Raw genomic sequence first — 22,765 nt, forward strand, 5'->3', positions numbered from 1 at the left:
CGCTGTTTATTATCTATGCATAGTCACTTTACAAATTACCTCAACTAACCTGTACCGCCGCACATTGACTCGGCACTGGTACCCAATGTATATAGCCTTGTTATTGTTATGTAAAATGTATTGTGTTACTTTTTATTAGGATTTTTAACTTTTGTTTATTTAGTAAATATTTTATTAACTCTATTTCTTGAACTGCACTTTTGGATAAGGGCTTGTAAGTAAGCATTTCACACTAGTCTACCTGGCGGCAGGTACCGAGTGGTTAGAGGGTTGGGCCAGTAACTGAAAGGTTGCTGGATCAAATCCCTGAGCTGACAAGGTAAAAATATGTTCTGCCACTGAGCAAGGCACTGTTCCCCGGGGGAGCTGATGACGTGGATGTCGATTAAGGCAGCCCCCCCAAGGCACCTCTCTGATTCAGAGGGCTTGGGTTAAATGCGGAAGACACATTTCAGTTGAATGCATTCAGTTGTACAACTGACTAGGTTTTCCCTGCTGTATTCGGCGCACGTGACGAATACAATTTGATAAAAAATTTTGGAAAGGTCCCGTCCATATGTTATATGGGTACAATATAATGAGGAGATATTAACAAAGATGGCCAGCAGGCCTACGTTATTAGCATATTCTGTCTGATGGTGAGAAGCTGTGAGATATGGCTGTGCATAGTAATCCCCATGATATTAACTTATTAATTACCAAAGTCCCCAGGTACAACCTGTCTGAACATGTTTTTGGTTCGTTGAATATGTTCTTAGTTGTTCACAGGACCACATCATAGAACTGGAGTGACAGGGCCTGATGAGGAATCACTATGAAATGGGGCTGATTTTACTACTGGTGAGTTGACCTACTGGTGAGTTGACCTACTGGTGAGTTGTCCTACTGGTGAGTTGACCTACTGGTGAGTTGTCCTACTGGTGAGTTGTCCTACTGGTGAGTTGTTCTACTGGTGAGTTGACCTACTGGTGAGTTGTCCTACTGGTGAGTTGACCTACTGGTGAGTTGTCCTACTGGTGAGTTGTCCTACTGGTGAGTTGTCCTACTGGTGAGTTGTCCTACTCCATTTACAAGGAGTCCTAAACAAGCCATGGTGTAAGTGAGAGAAGCGGCCATGTCGCCCTTGAAAAAACAGGTGTTTTGACCTCAATGGGACAACCTGGTCAAATAAAATGTATTTTCCTGACCATGTGACCTGACCAGGAATAGCTCCATAGGGGCCCAGAGTATTTCCTGACCAGGAATAACTCCATAGGAGCCCAGAGTATTTCCTGACCAGGAAAAAACAACTTTCCACAAAGTGAATTTAGCTTATTAGTTACCATATTATTACACTTTACAGTTATTTTTCTCTCTTATGTTATTCAATCATAAGGGTAGGGGTTGTGTCTAAAATGCATTCTTTATGAACAGCTTTGAATGAACCAAGAACGAGGTACCAAAGTACAATTATTTTTATTATTGAAATTCCATACATTTTGAAGGATACAAATTCAAATGTGTTACAAAAATCTATATACATCCTTCTTAAAAAAAAATGTAACATCACAAACAGATAAACAGAAACACAGCGTTTTAACATTCAACAACATTTTAAAAGCTTAAGAGTATAAATTAATTTCAATACCGTCTTATTCTCACAGAGCAATTTGGCAAAGTAATTATTTAAGTCTACCTTAAAAAAAAAAATATTGAATAAGATGTTTTTCCCCCCCCCTTAATAAACAATTAATTTTATGGATGTGATATTTAGCAACAATTATAATCAAATGTACTAAAGTACAAAGTTGACTCCTGAGAAATATAATTACTTTTTAAACCTGCGATGTGATAATAGAACTCCAAGAATGGTAATATAATGTTTCCGAGTTTATGACATCAACATAGAATTGTTTTAATTCTATTTCGGGTTTAATAATTCTACCATTTGAGTTGACACCATTTCGTTTTGAACCCTCATGGAGCAGTCTTGACTCATGGAGCAGTCTTGCTTTCATGGAGCAGTCTTGCCTTCATAGAGCAGTCTTGACTCATGGAGCAGTCTTGCCTTCATAGAGCAGTCTTGCCTTCATAGAGCAGTCTTGCCTCGTGGAGCAGTCTTGCCTTCATGGAGCAGTCTTGCCTTCATAGAGCAGTCTTGCCTTCATGGAGCAGTCTTGCCTTCATGGAGCAGTCTTGCCTTCATAGAGCAGTCTTGCCTCGTGGAGCAGTCTTGCCTCGTGGAGCAGTCTTGCCTTCATAGAGTAGTCTTGCCTCATGGAGCAGTCTTGCCTCGTGGAGCAGTCTTGCCTTCATAGAGCAGTCTTGCCTCGTGGAGCAGTCTTGCCTTCATAGAGCAGTCTTGTCTTCATAGAGCAGTCTTGCCTTCATAGAGCAGTCTTGTCTTCATAGAGCAGTCTTGCCTTCATAGAGCAGTCTTGCCTTCATAGAGCAGTCTTGCCTCGTGGAGCAGTCTTGCCTTCATAGAGCAGTCTTGCCTTCATAGAGCAGTCTTGCATTCATAGAGCAGTCTTGCATTCATAGAGCAGTCTTGCCTTCATAGAGCAGTCTTGCCTTCATAGAGCAGTCTTGCCTTCATAGAGCAGTGATCATAGCTGTTGCCCCCTTGATTCTTACGCAGAAGGATGACCGCTTGTGATTGGTCAGAGTTAGCCCCCCCCTCTTTGTAGGTAACTTATTACAAGAGTTTGCGGGCGGAGTCGGATACCATAAGAACTAAATGTGTGGTGTACAATAGGAGAGCCGGGTACGAAACTGTCCTTTACTATTCTGTACCGGGGGACAGTACACGAATCGGGTACCTACACCCATTAGATAATATTGATTGAAAAGGGAAATTAAAAGGCAAAAAAAAAAGATGTCGGCAAATAAAGATGGAGACGGTGGATGGAAGAGCTTTCTGTGGAATTCGGAAAAGAAGGAATTTCTAGGACGCACTGGTGGCAGTTGGTGTAAGTACATAAATCCGTAATAAACTACTTTTAATCGACGCTTTTTCTTGAAATGAACTGGAGGATAAGAACGATAGGAGTTGTAGCCCTGTTGTTTCCGTGTATTGTCAGAATAATGTAACGGCACAGAGAGTTCCTGAGTCGTTCTGTATTTCCTGATACAGCACCTGTTTGATTGACCATAGCGTGCTGTGTAGAGATCATTCACTCTTCAATGGAAACATGACAAATCAATTAAACGTGATTTATAAAAAACTCTTCTGTAAAATAACCGTATAACCTATTGATGGAATACGATTCAAAATAAATGTCATGAAAATTAGTTCTGTCTAAAAAAAAAAAAAAAAAAAAAAAAAAGGCAGTTGAAATATATTCAGACTTTTAGGTCAAGTGAACGTTAATAATGTTCCTATCCGTTATTATTCGTTTAAACCCGGGTCGATCACGTACAACGAAAGCTAGACTCGGTGTCCTTTGCCAAAGAGGTCATTTTGAAGGACATCATTTACATGATATGGTGTTGGATTGCAACTAACATGTGCTTGTCTTGCCATAATGGCATGCTTGTTTCTGCTGTCAGCCCAGAATGGAAAACATTGATAAGAGTTGGTAAATATCAATTACTTTATTTCTCTGAACAAAATAATGTGCCAAATGACAATGGGGGACATCCATTACCTCGGTAATTAGTAGTTTTATCCCAATACAGTTAGATTTTTTTGGAAGGAATCAGGGTTCAAGGTTAACAGTCAAGGTGATCCGGCCTTTTTCCTCTGAAACTGATGTCATTATTTTGGACCGACAGAATAATGTAAAAAAACGAAGCCAACAATCAGCATTGATTTACCAATGAGACACTTTCTTGTTCAACTGGTGAGCTTGCAACACTGTAACACACACGGTATCTCTACATTATTATTATTTGTTTGCTCAGTATTGGAGTGGGAGACTGTTGCAGTAGGTAGTTAGTTCATCTACTGGCTACATTTCGTTTTTTTTTTGTATTTATCTAGGCGCTTTCTCTACATAGAAAGATCATGTCACGACTCACATGCTCGGTTTGTCCAGGGCCACCCCTCCCCCACAGACAACTGTGTTTCTTTCAGCAGCTACTGGGGACAATTTGTTACTTAAATCAATTATACCGAGTTCACATGGGTAGGGCGATTATTACGGTAGACTTTCACAATCCGAGCACAAATAAAGACAGATTGAACGCTCTAGTAGGGGACACAGTCACCATTTGTTTCCGGAATGCTGGCCAGATTATTTTTGGTAAAGCAAAGAGCGCCTGTTCACTGATACTTGTTGGTTTATCTCTCGAAACAGTTGGCTGTTCTCTGAATTCATTTATAGAATTCAGAAGCTCGATGAAAGTAACTTGGTACGTTTTGAAAAGTCCCAAGGTTTCTGGCGTGTTGCCTTTGTTTGCGTAGCCTACATATCGCGCACGGTATTATTAAGTGCACGTCGGCTCTCATCGATGTGGTTGTTACAGCCTGGTCTCATACACTGTCATTACATAGTAAACGTAAATCCGGGACTGTAAAATTAGTATGGCATGTTTGATAGGGTTGTATAAGACAGATGGTTTACTTGAGGTAAAAAAAAAAAACGGAAGTCGGATGAGTGGGTGTATAAAGCCAACGTCTAGTAACCGAAAGGTTGTGAGTTCGAATCGCATCACAGACAACTTTAGCATTTTATCTACTTACTACTTTTTTTTTTGTTGAAACTTTGCAACCATTTAGCATGTTAGCTAACACTTAACTCTTTAGCCTAACTCAAAAACCCCTAGCCGAGCTAGAATTCGTAACATATAATACAAATCGTATTTCGTAACATATCATACGAAATGGGTGATAGACATCCACAAATTAATACATAAAATAACACAGGAAATTGAGTTTCCCCAGATTTACGTACAGAATAATACAAAAAGCTCTGAGACCAGGTTGCAGCGGTTATTGCTCAGGATAAGCCTTCCGATTGGCTGGGCTGGCTGTGCAGCAACCATGTCATTTTACCCCGCATCAAATCACAGTTGGTCGTCATCACAAAAAGGTAGGAATTAGCGACTACTGTAGGCTACATTTGATTCAGGTCTTCATTTAGTGACACTTGTATCCAATGATGGTGTAATAACCCTTATACTTACAGCTACCCAGTGCCTGTAGTCTTTTGAAAGGTAAGCGTATACGGAACTATTGCACGAAATAGGACAATTATGATAATCTCAGCAATCTCTGTGCTGTTTGCCTTGAGGAATGTGAGAACGTGCCTGAGTTGTTCATTCACAACACGAAGCCATGCCTGCCTGACTGGTCTACCCTGCTGCTCTGGGGGGGGGGGGGGGGGGGGATAGACCGAGCTGAGAGAGAGAGAGAGAGAGGAGAGAGAAGAGAGAGAGAGAGACAGACAGAGAGAGAGACAGAGAGAGAGACAGAGAGAGAGAGAGAGACAGAGAGAGGTTATCACAAGGACTGGAAGGCATTCAACAAGTCTCCTATTGGCCAATTTGATCACATTTATTACAAGAGAGCGAGAAAGACATCGTGGTCTGGAATTTAGCTTCCCCCCCCCTGAGCTTCCACACAATATGCGGTCATAGGTGTGTAAAGAAATACACGGATTTGAGAGACTAATAAATGAATTGGACTTTGGAACAGAGCTATAGGGCTCGCCAGCTTGTAGTCCCAATGGCTCGTTGCTCAAAGCCTACGGGGGGAAATTTAATGCCGCTTTTGGAGGTGTTTTGGATAACGCGGTCTGAGGCTAACAGGTTTCGGAGATTTGACACGTTTTGTTCTATGAGATAATATCAGGCAGCGTGATGAGAACGGCCCATAGGGCAGGAGTCCATCTCCTGTTTCTGTAGTGAGAGGCAGCTTGATGAGAACGGCCCATAGGACAGGAGTCTATCTCCTGTTTCTGTAGTGAGAGGCAGCGTGATGAGAACGGCCCATAGGGCAGGAGTCTACCTCCTGTTTCTGTAGTGAGAGGCAGCTTGATGAGAACGGCCCATAGGGCAGGAGTCTACCTCCTGTTTCTGTAGTGAGAGGCAGCTTGATGAGAACGGCCCATAGGGCAGGAGTCTACCTCCTGTTTCTGTAGTGAGAGGCAGCGTGATGAGAACGGCCCATAGGGCAGGAGTCTATCTCCTGTTTCTGTAGTGAGAGGCAGCTTGATGAGACCGGCCCATAGGGCAGGAGTCTATCTCCTGTTTCTGTAGCGAGAGGCAGCGTGATGAGAACGGCCCATAGGGCAGGAGTCTACCTCCTGTTTCTGTAGTGAGAGGCAGCTTGATGAGAACGGCCCATAGGACAGGAGTCTATCTCCTGTTTCTGTAGTGAGAGGCAGCTTGATGAGAACGGCCCATAGGGCAGGAGTCTATCTCCTGATTCTGTAGTGAGAGGCAGCTTGATGAGAACGGCCCATAGGGCAGGAGTCTATCTCCTGTTTCTGTAGTGAGAGGCAGCGTGATGAGAACGGCCCATAGGGCAGGAGTCTATCTCCTGTTTCTGTAGTGAGAGGCAGCTTGATGAGAACGGCCCATAGGGCAGGAGTCTACCTCCTGTTTCTGTAGTGAGAGGCAGCTTGATGAGAACGGCCCATAGGGCAGGAGTCTACCTCCTGTTTCTGTAGTGAGAGGCAGCTTGATGAGAACGGCCCATAGGGCAGGAGTCTACCTCCTGTTTCTGTAGTGAGAGGCAGCTTGATGAGAACGGCCCATAGGGCAGGAGTCTATCTCCTGTTTCTGTAGTGAGAGGCAGCTTGATGAGAACGGCCCATAGGGCAGGAGTCTACCTCCTGTTTCTGTAGTGAGAGGCAGCTTGATGTACAAGTACCACCTCTTGGACAGGATGCTGGCCTATCACAGGGCCTTAACCCCTGGACAGGACGCCAGCCTATCACAGGGCCGTACCCCTGGACAGGACGCCGGCCTATCACAGGGCCGTATCCAGGACGCTTGCCCATCACAGGGCCGTACCCAGGACGCTAGCCCATCACAGGGCCGTACCCAGGACGCTAGCCCATCACAGGGCCGTACCCAGGACGCTAGCCTATCACAGGGCCTTAACCCCGATCTTATCTCCTTAATGCTGAATGTCAAGCGGAGACTTGTCAGGTTTTTCTTCGGTTTGACTCGACCAGAGATTGAATTCATAACTTTCCAATCTCAGGACACTGTAACCACAAGGCCACTGAGTTGGTCTATGAGGCAGTTAAACATGACCTTTATGAATTATGAAGCCTTTATGTGCTTGTTTGGATTATATAAAGTGACGTTAGCTGATCAAGATGATCCAATAGAATAATGCATCAGAACTCCTAAACCACAGACCTTATTTTCAGTGTTTATTCATAAAAAACACACGTTTTGACCAATGAGCCTCTGTTAATAGAGCCCCACAGTGGAGGTGTCATAATACCCATAAAACCTAGCGGTCAAACAAGGAAATTAGAAACTTTAAATAAGGTCTGTGTTTCGGGAAGGCTTACCATGGCGTGAAGTTTTGATAACCGTGTAAATCTCTCTAGGACAAGGTGACTTTTATCAATATATTAGCCTGTATTTACACTCAGTAAAAAAAAAAAAATGCTAATTAGCCTCAAAGAAGACATCATGCAAGACTTCAAAACCCTGCATCTCATCTCTAGCTGATATCTAACAGGTATTGATCCTACAGGTCTCCTCTAGCTGACACCTAACAGGTATTGATCCTGCAGGTCTCCTCTAGCTGATATCTAACAGGTATTGATCCTACAGGTCTCCTCTAGCTGATACCTAACAGGTATTGATCCTGCAGGTCTCCTCTAGCTGATATCTAACAGGTATTGATCCTACAGGTCTCCTCTAGCTGATATCTAACAGGTATTGATCCTACAGGTCTCCTCTAGCTGATACCTAACAGGTATTGATCCTGCAGGTCTCCTCTAGCTGATATCTAACAGGTATTGATCCTGCAGGTCTCCTCTAGCTGACACCTAACAGGTATTGATCCTGCAGGTCTCCTCTAGCTGAAACCTAACAGGTATTGATCCTGCAGGTCTCCTCTAGCTGAAACCTAACAGGTATTGATCCTGCAGGTCTCCTCTAGCTGATATCTAACAGGTATTGATCCTGCAGGTCTCCTCTAGCTGATATCTAACAGGTATTGATCCTGCAGGTCTCCTCTAGCTGATACCTAACAGGTATTGATCCTGCAGGTCTCCTCTAGCTGATATCTAACAGGTATTGATCCTACAGGTCTCCTCTAGCTGATATCTAACAGGTATTGATCCTACAGGTCTCCTCTAGCTGATATCTAACAGGTATTGATCCTGCAGGTCTCCTCTAGCTGATACCTAACAGGTATTGATCCTGCAGGTCTCCTCTAGCTGATACCTTTTCTAACAGGTATTGATCCTGCAGGTCTCCTCTAGCTGATATCTAACAGGTATTGATCCTGCAGGTCTCCTCTAGCTGATACCTTTACTAACAGGTATTGTGTCAATTTAAAACCTGCACAAGACAGTTAACAGAATTGTCCGTTTAAAGAAATCTAGACAATTTCTTCATTACTACATTTAACTAACATTAGATAGTTGATCCAGAGATTCTGACCTTTGCCTCGATTCGTCAGTCTCATCCAGATCATCCAGAGCCGTACCTTCAGGCTCTGATCAGGCCCTACACCCAAACAAGGGCACTGCGTTCATCCACCTCTGGCCTGCTGGCCCCCCTACCTCTGAGGAAGCACAGTTCCCGCTCAGCCCAGTCAAAACTGTTCGCTGCTCTGGCACCCCAATGGTGGAACAAGCTCCCTCACGACGCCAGGACAGCGGAGTCAATCACCACCTTCCGGAGACACCCGAAACCCCACCTCTTTAAGGAATACCTGGGATAGGATAAAGTAATCCTTCTACCCCCCCCCCCCCCCCCCTAAAAGATTTAGATGCACTATTGTAAAGTGGTTGTTCCACTGGATATCATAAGGTGAATGCACCAATTTGTAAGTCGCTCTGGATAAGAGCGTCTGCTAAATGACTTAAATGTAAATGTAAATCATCATGGAATTTGTAGTTCTTTATGATATCCACATTAGCAGCTAATTAGCATTTCATTGGGGGGGGGGGGGGGGGGGAAATTCAGGCTAATATATTGATAAAAGTCACCTTGTCCAAGAGAGATTTACATGGTTATCAAAACGTCACGCCATGGTAAGCCTACACGAAATACAGCCCTTATTTTAAGTGTTTCTAAAATCCCCTACGGGGAAAAATGACTGGTGGAAAAACGATTGGAACCATTTCCTTGTTTGACCGCTAGGTTTTATGGGTATTATGACTCATACTGTGGTACTCTATGCCTACGAAAATACAGCCATGGTCACCTTCGATGCAACTGGTTTGCATCTCTCTGTCACCCCAGAGCTCACTGCCATGGTTACCGCCAGTAAATCAGTCTCTCTCTCTCCCTCTCACACACACCCAGACACTGTTGCACTATGAAGTTATTCTGCTCAAACAATGCACTAGTAAAAGTGTTTCCTGTAGATTGTTTAGTCACTGGATGTTTAGTAAAGAACAGTAGAGTGGTGTAGAGAACAGTAGAATGGTGTAGAGAACAGTAGAATGGTGTAGAGTAGAGAACAGAGTGGTGTAGAGTAGAGAACAGTAGCGTAGAGTGGTGTAGAGAACAGTAGAGTAGAGAACAGTAGAGTGGTGTAGAGTAGAGAACAGTAGAGTGGTGTAGAGTAGAGAACAGTAGAGTGGGTAGAGTAGAGAACAGTAGAGTGGTGTAGAGTAGAGAACAGTAGAGTGGTGTAGAGTAGAGAACAGTAGAGTGGTGTAGTGTAGAGAACAGTAGAGTGGTGTAGAGTAGAGAACAGTAGAGTGGTGTAGAGAACAGTAGAGTGGTGTAGAGGAGAGACCAGTAGAGTGGTGTAGCGTAGAGAACAGTAGAGTGGTGTAGAGTAGAGAACAGTAGAGTGGTGTGGTGTAGAGTAGAGAACAGTAGAGTGGTGTAGAGTAGAGAACAGTAGAGTGGTGTAGAGTGGAGTGGTGTAGAATACAGAACAGTAGAGTGGTGTAGAGAACAGTAGAGTGGTGTAGAGTAGAGAACAGTAGAGTGGTGTAGAGTAGAGAACAGTAGAGTGGTGTAGAGAACAGTAGAGGGGTGTAGAGTAGAGAACAGTAGAGTGGTGTAGAGTAGAGAACAGTAGAGTGGTGTAGAGTAGAGAACAGTAGAGTGGTGTAGAGTAGAGAACAGTAGAGTGGTGTAGAGTAGAGAACAGTAGAGTGGTGTAGAATAGAGAACAGTAGAGTGGTGTAGAGTAGAGAACAGTAGAGTGGTGTAGAATAGAGAACAGTAGAGTGGTGTAGAGTAGAGAACAGTAGAGTGGTGTAGAATAGAGAACAGTAGAGTGGTGTAGAGAACAGTAGAGTGGTGTAGAGTAGAGAACAGTAGAGTGGTGTAGAGTAGAGAACAGTAGAGTGGTGTAGAAAACAGTAGAGTGGTGTAGAGTGGTGTAGAGTAGAGAACAGTAGAGTGGTGTAGAGTAGAGTGGTGTAGAGTAGAGAACAGTAGAGTGGTGTAGAGTAGCGAACAGTAGAGTGGTGTAGAGTAGAGAACAGTAGAGTGGTGTAGAGGAGAGAACAGTAGAGTGGTGTAGGATAGAGAACAGTAGAGTAGAGAACAGTAGAATGGTGTAGAATATGTTTAGGGGAGGGAATGTTCTGTAGTAGTGTATGTGTAGGGATTGTTCTGTAGTAGTGTATGTGAAGGGGAGGGAAAGTTCTGTAGTAGTGTATGTGTAGGGGAGGGAATGTTCTGTAGTAGTGTATGTGTAGGGGAGGGAATGTTCTGTAGTAGTGTATGTGTAGGGGAGGGAATGTTCTGTAGTAGTGTATGTGTAGGGGAGGGAATGTTCTGTAGTAGTGTATGTGTAGGGGAGGGAATGTTCTGTAGTAGTGTATGTGTAGGGGAGGGAATGTTCTGTAGTAGTGTATGTGTAGGGAATGTTCTGTAGTAGTGTATGTGTAGGGAATGTTCTGTAGTAGTGTATGTGTAGGGAATGTTCTGTAGTAGTGTATGTGTAGGGGAGGGAATGTTCTGTAGTAGTGTATGTGTAGGGGAGGGAATGTTCAGTAGTAGTGTATGTGTTGGGGAGGGAATGTTCTGTAGTAGTGTATGTGTAGGGGAGGGAATGTTCTGTAGTAGTGTATGTGTAGGGAATGTTCTGTAGTAGTGTATGTGTAGGGAATGTTATGTAGTAGTGTATGTGTAGGGGAGGGAATGTTCTGTAGTAGTGTATGTGTAGGGGAGGGAATGTTCTGTAGTAGTGTATGTGTAGGGGAGGGAATGTTCTGTAGTAGTGTATGTGTAGGGAATGTTCTGTAGTAGTGTATGTGTAGGGGAGGGAATGTTCTGTAGTAGTGTATGTGTAGGGGAGGGAATGTTCTGTAGTAGTGTATGTGTAGGGGAGGGAATGTTCTGTAATAGTGTATGTGTAGGGGAGGGAATGTTCTGTAGTAGTGTATCTGGAGGGGAGGGAATGTTCTGTAGTAGTGTATGTGTAGGGTAGGGAATGTTCTGTAGTAGTGTATGTGTAGGGGAGGGAATGTTCTGTAGTAGTGTATGTGGAGGGGAGGGAATGTTCTGTAGTAGTGTATGTGTAGGGGAGGGAATGTTCTGTAGTAGTGTATGTGTAGGGGAGGGAATGTTCAGTAGTAGTGTATGTGTTGGGGAGGGAATGTTCTGTAGTAGTGTATGTGTAGGGGAGGGAATGTTCTGTAGTAGTGTATGTGTAGGGAATGTTCTGTAGTAGTGTATGTGTAGGGGAGGGAATGTTCTGTAGTAGTGTATGTGTAGGGGAGGGAATGTTCAGTAGTAGTGTATGTGTTGGGGAGGGAATGTTCTGTAGTAGTGTATGTGAAGGGGAGGGAATGTTCTGTAGTAGTGTATGTGTAGGGGAGGGAATGTTCTGTAGTATGTGTAGGGGAGGGAATGTTCTGTAGTAGTGTATGTGTAGGGAATGTTCTGTAGTAGTGTATGTGTAGGGGAGGGAATGTTCTGTAGTAGTGTATGTGTAGGGGAGGGAATGTTCAGTAGTAGTGTATGTGTTGGGGAGGGAATGTTCTGTACTAGTGTATGTGAAGGGGAGGGAATGTTCTGTAGTAGTGTATGTGTAGGGGAAGGGAATGTTCTGTAGTTTGTGTAGGGTAGGGAATGTTCTGTAGTAGTGTATGTGTAGGGGAGGGAATGTTCTGTAGTAGTGTATGTGTAGGGGAGGGAATGTTCTGTAGTAGTGTATGTGTAGGGGAGGGAATGTTCTGTAGTAGTGTATGTGTAGGGAATGTTCTGTAGTAGTGTATATCTAGGGAATGTTCTGTAGTAGTGTATGTGTAGCGGAGGGAATGTTCTGTAGTAGTGCATGTGTAGGGGAGGGAATGTTCTGTAGTAGTGTATGTGTAGGGGAGGGAATGTTCTGTAGTAGTGTATGTGTAGGGGAGGCAATGTTCAGTAGTAGTGTATGTGTAGGGGAGGGAATGTTCTGTAGTAGTGTATGTGTAGGGGTGGCAATGTTCAGTAGTAGTGTATGTGTTGGGAAGGGAATGTTCTGTAGTAGTGTATGTGTAGGGGAGGGAATGTTCTGTAGTAGTGTATGTGTAGGGAATGTTCTGTAGTAGTGTATGTGTAGGGGAGGGAATGTTCTGTAGTAGTGTATGTGTAGGGGAGGGAATGTTCTGTAGTAGTGTATGTGTAGGGGAGGGAATGTTCTGTAGTAGTGTATGTGTAGGGGAGGGAATGTTCTGTAGTAGTGTATGTGTAGGGGAGGGAATGTTCTGTAGTAGTGTATGTGTAGGGAATGTTCTGTAGTAGTGTATGTGTAGGGAATGTTATGTAGTAGTGTATGTGTAGGGGAGGGAATGTTCTGTAGTAGTGTATGTGTAGGGAATGTTCTATAGTAGTGTATGTGTAGGGTAGGGAATGTTCTGTAGTAGTGTATGTGTAGGGAATGTTCTGTAGTAGTGTATGTGTAGGGGAGGGAATGTTCTGTAGTAGTGTATGTGTAGCGGAGGGAATGTTCTGTAGTAGTGTATGTGTAGGGGAGGGAATGTTCTGTAGTATTGTATGTGTAGGGAATGTTCTCTAGTAGTGTATGTGTAGGGGAGGAGATGTTCTATAGTAGTGTATGTGTAGGGTAGGGAATGTTCTGTAGTAGTGTATGTGTAGGGTAGGGAATGTTCTGTCGTAGTGTATGTGTAGGGGAGGGAATGTTCTGTAGTAGTGTATGTGTAGGGGAGGGAATGTTCTGTAGTAGTGTATGTGTAGGGAACGTTCTGTAGTCGTGTATGTGTAGGGAATGTTCTGTAGTAGTCTATGTGTAGGGGAGGGAATGTTCTGTAGTAGTGTATGTGTAGGGAATGTTCTGTAGTAGTGTATGTGTAGGGGAGGGAATGTTCTGTAATAGTGTATGTGTAGGGGAGGGAATGTTCTGTAGTAGTGTATGTGTAGGGGAGGGAATGTTCTGTAGTAGTGTATGTGAAGGGGAGGGAATGTTCTGTAGTAGTGTATGTGTAGGGGAGGGAATGTTCTGTAGTAGTGTATGTGTAGGGGAGGGAATGTTCTGTAGTAGTGTATGTGTAGGGGAGGCAATGTTCAGTAGTAGTGTATGTGTTGGGAAGGGAATGTTCTGTAGTAGTGTATGTGTAGGGGAGGGAATGTTCTGTAGTAGTGTATGTGTAGGGAATGTTCTGTAGTAGTGTATGTGTAGGGGAGGGAATGTTCTGTAGTAGTGTATGTGTAGGGGAGGGAATGTTCTGTAGTAGTGTATGTGTAGGGGAGGGAATGTTCTGTACTAGTGTATGTGTAGGGTAGGGAATGTTCTGTAATAGTGTATGTGTAGGGGAGGGAATGTTCTGTAGTAGTGTATGTGTAGGGTAGGGAATGTTCTGTAGTAGTGTATGTGTAGGGGAGGGAATGTTCTGTAGTAGTGTATGTGTAGGGGAGGGAATGTACTGTAGTAGTGTATGTGTAGGGGAGGGAATGTTCTGTAGTAGTGTATGTGTAGTGGAGGGAATGTTCTGTAGTAGTGTATTTGGAGGGGAGGGAATGTTCTGTAGTATTGTATGTGTAGGGGAGGGAATGTTCTGTAGTAGTGTATGTGTAGGGGAGGGAATGTTCAGTAGTAGTGTATGTGTTGGGGAGGTAATGTTCTGTAGTAGTGTATGTGTAGGGGAGGGAATGTTCTGTAGTAGTGTATGTGTAGGGGAGGGAATGTTCTGTAGTAGTGTATGTGTAGGGTAGGGAATGTTCTGTAGTAGTGTATGTGTAGGGGAGGGAATGTTCTGTAGTAGTGTATGTGGAGGGGATGTTCTGTAGTAGTGTATGTGTAGGGGAGGGAATGTTCTGTAATAGTGTATGTGTAGGGGAGGGAATGTTCTGTAGTAGTGTATGTGTAGGGGAGGGAATGTTCTGTAGTAGTGTATGTGTAGGGGAGGGAATGTTCTGTAGTAGTGTATGTGTATGTGTAGGGAATCTTCTGTAGTAGTGTATGTGTAGGGGAGGGAATGTTCTGTAGTAGTGTATGTATAGGGAATGTTCTGTAGTAGTGTATGTGTAGGGAATGTTCTGTAGTAGTGTATGTGTAGGGGAGGGAATGTTCTGTAGTAGTGTATGTGTAGGGAATGTTCTGTAGTAGTGTATATCTAGGGAATGTTCTGTAGTAGTGTATGTGTAGGGTAGGGAATGTTCTGTAGTAGTGTATGTGTAGGGGAGGGAATGTTCTGTAATAGTGTATGTGTAGGGGAGGGAATGTTCTGTAGTAGTGTATGTGTAGGGGAGGGAATGTTCTGTAGTAGTGTATGTGTAGGGAATGTTCTGTAGTAGTGTATGTGTAGGGGAGGGAATGTTCTGTAGTAGTGTATGTGTAGGGAATGTTCTGTAGTAGTGTATATCTAGGGAATGTTCTGTAGTAGTGTATGTGTAGGGTAGGGAATGTTCTGTAGTAGTGTATGTGTAGGGGAGGGAATGTTCTGTAATAGTGTATGTGTATGGGAGGGAATGTTCTGTAGTAGTGTATGTGTAGGGGAGGGAATGTTCTGTAGTAGTGTATGTGTAGGGGAGGGAATGTTCTGTAGTAGTGTATGTGTAGGGGAGAGAATGTTCTGTAGTAGTGTATGTGTAGGGGAGGGAATGTTCTGTAGTAGTGTATGTGTAGGGAATGTTCTGTAGTAGTGTATGTGTAGGGGAGGGAATGTTCTGTAGTAGTGTATGTGTAGGGTAGGGAATGTTCTGTAGTAGTGTATGTGTAGGGAATGTTCTGTAGTAGTGTATGTGTAGGGGAGGGAATGTTCTGTAGTAGTGTATGTGTAGGGAATGTTCTGTAGTAGTGTATATCTAGGGAATGTTCTGTAGTAGTGTATATCTAGGGAATGTTCTGTAGTAGTGTATGTGTAGGGTAGGGAATGTTCTGTAGTAGTGTATGTGTAGGGGAGGGAATGTTCTGTAATAGTGTATGTGTAGGGGAGGGAATGTTCTGTAGTAGTGTATGTGTAGGGGAGGGAATGTTCTGTAGTAGTGTATGTGTAGGGGAGAGAATGTTCTGTCGTAGTGTATGTGTAGGGGAGGGAATGTTCTGTCGTAGTGTATGTGTAGGGAATGTTCTGTAGTAGTGTATGTGTTGGTGGAGGGAATGTTCTGTAGTAGTGTATGTGTAGGGAATGTTCTGTAGTAGTGTATGTTTAGGGGAGGGAATGTTCTGTAGTAGTGTATGTGTAGGGGAGGGAATGTTCTGTAGTAGTGTATGTGGAGGGAATGTTCTGTAGTAGTGTATGTGGAGGGAATGTTCTGTAGTAGTGTATGTGGAGGGAATGTTCTGTAGTAGTGTATGTGTAGGGGAGGGTATGTTCTTTAGTAGTGTATGTGTTGGGGAGGGAATGTACTGTAGTAGTGTATGTGTAGGGGAGGGAATGTACTGTGGTAGTGTATGTGTAGGGGAGGGAATGTTCTGTAGTAGTGTATGTGTAGGGAATGTTCTGTAATAGTGTATGTGTAGGGGAGGGAATGTTCTGTAGTAGTGTATGTGTAGGGGAGGGAATGTTCTGTAGTAGTGTATGTGTAGGGGAGGGAATGTTCTGTAGTAGTGTATGTGTAGGGTAGGGAATGTTCTGTAGTAGTGTATGTGTAGGGGAGGGAATGTTCTGTAGTAGTGTATGTGGAGGTGAGGGAATGTTCTGTAGTAGTGTATGTGTAGGGGAGGGAATGTTCTGTAGTAGTGTATGTGTAGGGAATGTTCTGTAGTAGTGTATATCTAGGGAATGTTCTGTAGTAGTGTATGTGTAGGGGAGGGAATGTTATGTAGTAGTGTATGTGGAGGGGAGGGAATGTTCTGTAGTAGTGTATGTGTAGGGGAGGGAATGTTCTGTAGTAGTGTATGTGTAGGGGAGGGAATGTTCTGTAGTAGTGTATGTGTAGGGGAGGGAATGTTCTGTAGTAGTGTATGTGGAGGTGAGGGAATGTTCTGTAGTAGTGTATGTGTAGGGGAGGGAATGTTCTGTAGTAGTGTATGTGTAGGGTAGGGAATGTTCTGTAGTAGTGTATGTGTAGGGGAGGGAATGTTCTGTAATAGTGTATGTGTAGGGGAGGGAATGTTCTGTAGTAGTGTATGTGTAGGGGAGAGAATGTTCTGTAGTAGTGTATGTGTAGGGGAGGGAATGTTCTGTAGTAGTGTATGTGTAGGGGAGGGAATGTTCTGTAGTAGTGAATGTGTAGGGAATGTTCTGTAGTAGTGTATGTGTAGGGAATGTTATGTAGTAGTGTATGTGTAGGGGAGGGAATGTTCTGTAGTAGTGTATGTGTAGGGGAGGGAATGTTCTGTATTAGTGTATGTGTAGGGAATGTTCTATAGTAGTGTATGTGTAGGGTAGGGAATGTTCTGTAGTAGTGTATGTGTAGGGAATGTTCTGTAGTAGTGTATGTGTAGGGGAGGGAATGTTCTGTAGTAGTGTATGTGTAGGGGAGGGAATGTTCTGTAGTAGTGTATGTGTAGGGGAGGGAATGTTCTGTAGTATTGTATGTGTAGGGAATGTTCTGTAGTAGTGTATGTGTAGGGGAGGAGATGTTCTATAGTAGTTTATGTGTAGGGTAGGGAATGTTCTGTAGTAGTGTATGTGTAGGGTAGGGAATGTTCTGTCGTAGTGTATGTGTAGGGGATGGAATGTTCTGTAGTAGTGTATGTGTAGGGGAGTGAATGTTCTGTAGTAGTGTATGTGAAGGGGAGGGACTGTTCTGTAGTAGTGTATGTGTAGGGAACGTTCTGTAGTCGTGTATGTGTAGGGAACGTTCTGTAGTAGTCTATGTGTAGGGGAGGGAATGTTCTGTAGTAATGTATGTGTAGGGAATGTTCTGTAGTAGTGTATGTGTAGGGGAGGGAATGTTCTGTAGTAGTGTATGTGTAGGGGAGGGAATGTTCTGTAGTAGTGTATGTGAAGGGGAGGGAATGTTCTGTAGTAGTGTATGTGTAGGGGAGGGAATGTTCTGTAGTAGTGTATGTGTAGGGGAGGGAATGTTCGGTAGTAGTGTATGTGTAGGGGTGGCAATGTTCAGTAGTAGTGTATGTGTTGGGAAGGGAATGTTCTGTAGTAGTGTATGTGTAGGGGAGGGAATGTTCTGTAGTAGTGTATGTGTAGGGGAGGGAATGTTCTGTAGTAGTGTATGTGTAGGGGAGGGAATGTTCTGTAGTAGTGTATGTGTAGGGGAGGGAATGTTCTGTAGTAGTGTATGTGTAGGGGAGGGAATGTTCTGTAGTAGTGTATGTGTAGGGGAGGGAATGTTCTGTAATAGTGTATGTGTAGGGGAGGGAATGTTCTGTAGTAGTGTATGTGTAGGGGAGGGAATGTTCTGTAATAGTGTATGTGTAGGGGAGGGAATGTTCTGTAGTAGTGTATGTGTAGGGGAGGGAATGTTCTGTAGTAGTGTATGTGTAGGGGAGGGAATGTTCTGTAGTAGTGTATGTGTAGGGAATGTTCTGTAGTAGTGTATGTGTAGGGAATGTTATGTAGTAGTGTATGTGTAGGGGAGGGAATGTTCTGTAGTAGTGTATGTGTAGGGAATGTTCTATAGTAGTGTATGTGTAGGGTAGGGAATGTTCTGTAGTAGTGTATGTGTAGGGAATGTTCTGTATTAGTGTATGTGTAGGGGAGGGAATGTTCTGTAGTAGTGTATGTGTAGGGGAGGGAATGTTCTGTAGTAGTGTATGTGTAGGGGAGGGAATGTTCTGTAGTATTGTATGTGTAGGGAATGTTCTGTAGTAGTGTATGTGTAGGGGAGGAGATGTTCTATAGTAGTGTATGTGTAGGGTAGGGAATGTTCTGTAGTAGTGTATGTGTAGGGTAGGGAATGTTCTGTCGTAGTGTATGTGTAGGGGAGGGAATGTTCTGTAGTAGTGTATGTGTAGGGGAGGGAATGTTCTGTAGTAGTGTATGTGAAGGGGAGGGACTGTTCTGTAGTAGTGTATGTGTAGGGAGCGTTCTGTAGTCGTGTATGTGTAGGGAATGTTCTGTAGTAGTCTATGTGTAGGGGAGGGAATGTTCTGTAGTAGTGTATGTGTAGGGAATGTTCTGTAGTAGTGTATGTGTAGGGGAGGGAATGTTCTGTAATAGTGTATGTGTAGGGGAGGGAATGTTCTGTAGTAGTGTATGTGTAGGGGAGGGAATGTTCTGTAGTAGTGTATGTGTAGGGGAGGGAATGTTCTGTAGTAGTGTATGTGTAGGGGAGGGAATGTTCTGTAGTAGTGTATGTGTAGGGTAGGGAATGTTCTGTAATAGTGTATGTGTAGGGGAGGGAATGTTCTGTAGTAGTGTATGTGTAGGGTAGGGAATGTTCTGTAGTAGTGTATGTGTAGGGGAGGGAATGTTCTGTAGTAGTGTATGTGTAGGGGAGGGAATGTACTGTAGTAGTGTATGTGTAGGGGAGGGAATGTTCTGTAGTAGTGTATGTGTAGGGGAGGGAATGTACTGTAGTAGTGTATGTGTAGGGGAGGGAATGTTCTGTAGTAGTGTATGTGTAGGGGAGGGAATGTTCTGTAGTAGTGTATTTGGAGGGGAGGGAATGTTCTGTAGTATTGTATGTGTAGGGGAGGGAATGTTCTGTAGTAGTGTATGTGTAGGGGAGGGAATGTTCAGTAGTAGTGTATGTGTAGGGGAGGGAATGTACTGTAGTAGTGTATGTGTAGGGGAGGGAATGTTCTGTAGTAGTGTATGTGTAGGGGAGGGAATGTTCTGTAGTAGTGTATGTGAAGGGGAGGGAATGTTCTGTAGTAGTGTATGTGTAGGGGAGGGAATGTTCTGTAGTAGTGTATGTGTAGGGTAGGGAATGTTCTGTAGTAGTGTATGTGTAGGGGAGGGAATGTTCTGTAGTAGTGTATGTGGAGGGGATGTTCTGTAGTAGTGTATGTGTAGGGGAGGGAATGTTCTGTAATAGTGTATGTGTAGGGGAGGGAATGTTCTGTAGTAGTGTATGTGTAGGGGAGGGAATGTACTGTAGTAGTGTATGTGTAGGGGAGGGAATGTTCTGTAGTAGTGTATGTGTAGGGGAGGGAATGTTCTGTAGTAGTGTATGTGTATGTGTAGGGAATGTTCTGTAGTAGTGTATGTGTAGGGGAGGGAATGTTCTGTAGTAGTGTATGTATAGGGAATGTTCTGTAGTAGTGTATGTGTAGGGAATGTTCTGTAGTAGTGTATGTGTAGGGGAGGGAATGTTCTGTAGTAGTGTATGTGTAGGGAATGTTCTGTAGTAGTGTATATCTAGGGAATGTTCTGTAGTAGTGTATGTGTAGGGTAGGGAATGTTCTGTAGTAGTGTATGTGTAGGGGAGGGAATGTTCTGTAATAGTGTATGTGTAGGGGAGGGAATGTTCTGTAGTAGTGTATGTGTAGGGGAGGGAATGTTCTGTAGTAGTGTATGTGTAGGGGAGAGAATGTTCTGTAGTAGTGTATGTGTAGGGGAGGGAATGTTCTGTAGTAGTGTATGTGTAGGGGAGGGAATGTTCTGTAGTAGTGTATGTGTAGGGGAGGGAATGTTCTGTAGTAGTGTATGTGTAGGGTAGGGAATGTTCTGTAGTAGTGTATGTGTAGGGAATGTTCTGTAGTAGTGTATGTGTAGGGGAGGGAATGTTCTGTAGTAGTGTATGTGTAGGGAATGTTCTGTAGTAGTGTATATCTAGGGAATGTTCTGTAGTAGTGTATGTGTAGGGTAGGGAATGTTCTGTAGTAGTGTATGTGTAGGGGAGGGAATGTTCTGTAATAGTGTATGTGTAGGGGAGGGAATGTTCTGTAGTAGTGTATGTGTAGGGGAGGGAATGTTCTGTAGTAGTGTATGTGTAGGGGAGAGAATGTTCTGTAGTAGTGTATGTGTAGGGGAGGGAATGTTCTGTAGTAGTGTATGTGTAGGGAATGTTCTGTAGTAGTGTATGTGTAGGGGAGAGAATGTTCTGTAGTAGTGTATGTGTAGGGGAGGGAATGTTCTGTAGTAGTGTATGTGTAGGGAATGTTCTGTAGTAGTGTATGTGTAGGGGAGGGAATGTTCTGTAGTAGTGTATGTGTAGGGTAGGGAATGTTCTGTAGTAGTGTATGTGTAGGGAATGTTCTGTAGTAGTGTATGTTTAGGGGAGGGAATGTTCTGTAGTAGTGTATGTGTAGGGGAGGGAATGTTCTGTAGTAGTGTATGTGGAGGGAATGTTCTGTAGTAGTGTATGTGGAGGGAATGTTCTGTAGTAGTGTATGTGTAGGGGAGGGTATGTTCTTTAGTAGTGTATGTGTTGGGGAGGGAATGTACTGTAGTAGTGTATGTGTAGGGGAGGGAATGTACTGTAGTAGTGTATGTGTAGGGGAGGGAATGTACTGTAGTAGTGTATGTGTAGGGGAGGGAATGTACTGTAGTAGTGTATGTGTAGGGGAGGGAATGTTCTGTAGTAGTGTATGTGTAGGGAATGTTCTGTAGTAGTGTATGTGTAGGGGAGGGAATGTTCTGTAGTAGTGTATGTGTAGGGGAGGGAATGTTCTGTAGTAGTGTATGTGTAGGGTAGGGAATGTTCTGTAGTAGTGTATGTGGAGGTGAGGGAATGTTCTGTAGTAGTGTATGTGTAGGGGAGGGAATGTTCTGTAGTAGTGTATGTGTAGGGAATGTTCTGTAGTAGTGTATATCTAGGGAATGTTCTGTAGTAGTGTATGTGTAGGGGAGGGAATGTTATGTAGTAGTGTATGTGGAGGGGAGGGAATGTTCTGCAGTAGTGTATGTGTAGGGGAGGGAATGTTCTGTAGTAGTGTATGTGTAGGGAATGTTCTGAATTAGTGTATGTTTAGGGGAGGGAATGTTCTGTAGTAGTGTATGTGTAGGGGAGGGAATGTTCTGTAGTAGTGTATGTGTAGGGGAGGGAATGTTCTGTAGTAGTGTATGTGTAGGGAATGTTCTGTAGTAGTGTATGTGTAGGGGAGGGAATGTTCTGTAGTAGTGTATGTATAGGGAATGTTCTGTAGTAGTGTATGTGTAGGGAATGTTCTGTAGTAGTGTATGTGTAGGGGAGGGAATGTTCTGTAGTAGTGTATGTGTAGGGAATGTTCTGTAGTAGTGTATATCTAGGGAATGTTCTGTAGTAGTGTATGTGTAGGGTAGGGAATGTTCTGTAGTAGTGTATGTGTAGGGGAGGGAATGTTCTGTAGTAGTGTATGTGTAGGGAATGTTCTGTAGTAGTGTATGTGTAGGGGAGGGAATGTTCTGTAGTAGTGTATGTATAGGGAATGTTCTGTAGTAGTGTATGTGTAGGGAATGTTCTGTAGTAGTGTATATCTAGGGAATGTTCTGTAGTAGTGTATGTGTAGGGGAGGGAATGTTCTGGAATAGTGTATGTGTAGGGGAGGGAATGTTCTGTAGTAGTGTATGTGTAGGGGAGGGAATGTTCTGTAGTAGTGTATGTGTAGGGGAGAGAATGTTCTGTAGTAGTGTATGTGTAGGGGAGGGAATGTTCTGTAGTAGTGTATGTGTAGGGGAGGGAATGTTCTGTAGTAGTGTATGTGTAGGGAATGTTCTGTAGTAGTGTATATCTAGGGAATGTTCTGTAGTAGTGTATGTGTAGGGGAGGGAATGTTCTGGAATAGTGTATGTGTAGGGGAGGGAATGTTCTGTAGTAGTGTATGTGTAGGGGAGGGAATGTTCTGTAGTAGTGTATGTGTAGGGGAGAGAATGTTCTGTAGTAGTGTATGTGTAGGGGAGGGAATGTTCTGTAGTAGTGTATGTGTAGGGAATGTTCTGTAGTAGTGTATGTGTAGGGGAGGGAATGTTCTGTAGTAGTGTATGTGTAGGGTAGGGAATGTTCTGTAGTAGTGTATGTGTAGGGAATGTTCTGTAGTAGTGTATGTTATGGGGAGGGAATGTTCTGTAGTAGTGTATGTGTAGGGGAGGGAATGTTCTGTAGTAGTGTATGTGTAGTGTAGGGAATGTTCTGTAGTAGTGTATGTGTAGGGTAGGGAATGTTCTGTAGTAGTGTATGTGTAGGGTAGGGAATGTTCTGTAGTAGTGTATGTGTAGGGGAGGGAATGTTCTTTAGTGTATGTGTAGGGGAGGGAATGTACTGTAGTAGTGTATGTGTAGGGGAGGGAATGTTCTGTAGTAGTGTATGTGTAGGGTAGGGAATGTTCTGTAGTAGTGTATGTGTAGGGGAGGGAATGTTCTGTAGTAGTGTATGTGTAGGGGAGGGAATGTACTGTAGTAGTGTATGTGTAGGGGAGGGAATGTTCAGTAGTAGTGTATGTGTTGGGGAGGGAATGTTC

General features: G+C 43.6%; 1 protein-coding gene across 1 annotated transcript in view; it reads left to right on the forward strand.

Annotated features, from left to right (window-relative positions):
• Nucleotides 1–2,715: 2,715 nt before the first annotated feature.
• atp1b1a (ATPase Na+/K+ transporting subunit beta 1a) overlaps nucleotides 2,716–22,765 on the forward strand; it is an 83,732-nt gene continuing 63,682 nt past the window's right edge. The window contains exon 1 of the mRNA NM_001140597.1: nucleotides 2,716–2,951. Within this exon, the coding sequence (NP_001134069.1) occupies nucleotides 2,858–2,951 (94 nt within the window). The 5' untranslated portion in view covers nucleotides 2,716–2,857. The remainder of the gene's footprint in view (nucleotides 2,952–22,765) is intronic.

This window comes from Salmo salar, chromosome 16 (assembly GCF_965601325.2).
Source record: "Salmo salar chromosome 16, fSalSal1, whole genome shotgun sequence".
NCBI classification, from domain to species: Eukaryota; Metazoa; Chordata; class Actinopteri; order Salmoniformes; family Salmonidae; genus Salmo; species Salmo salar.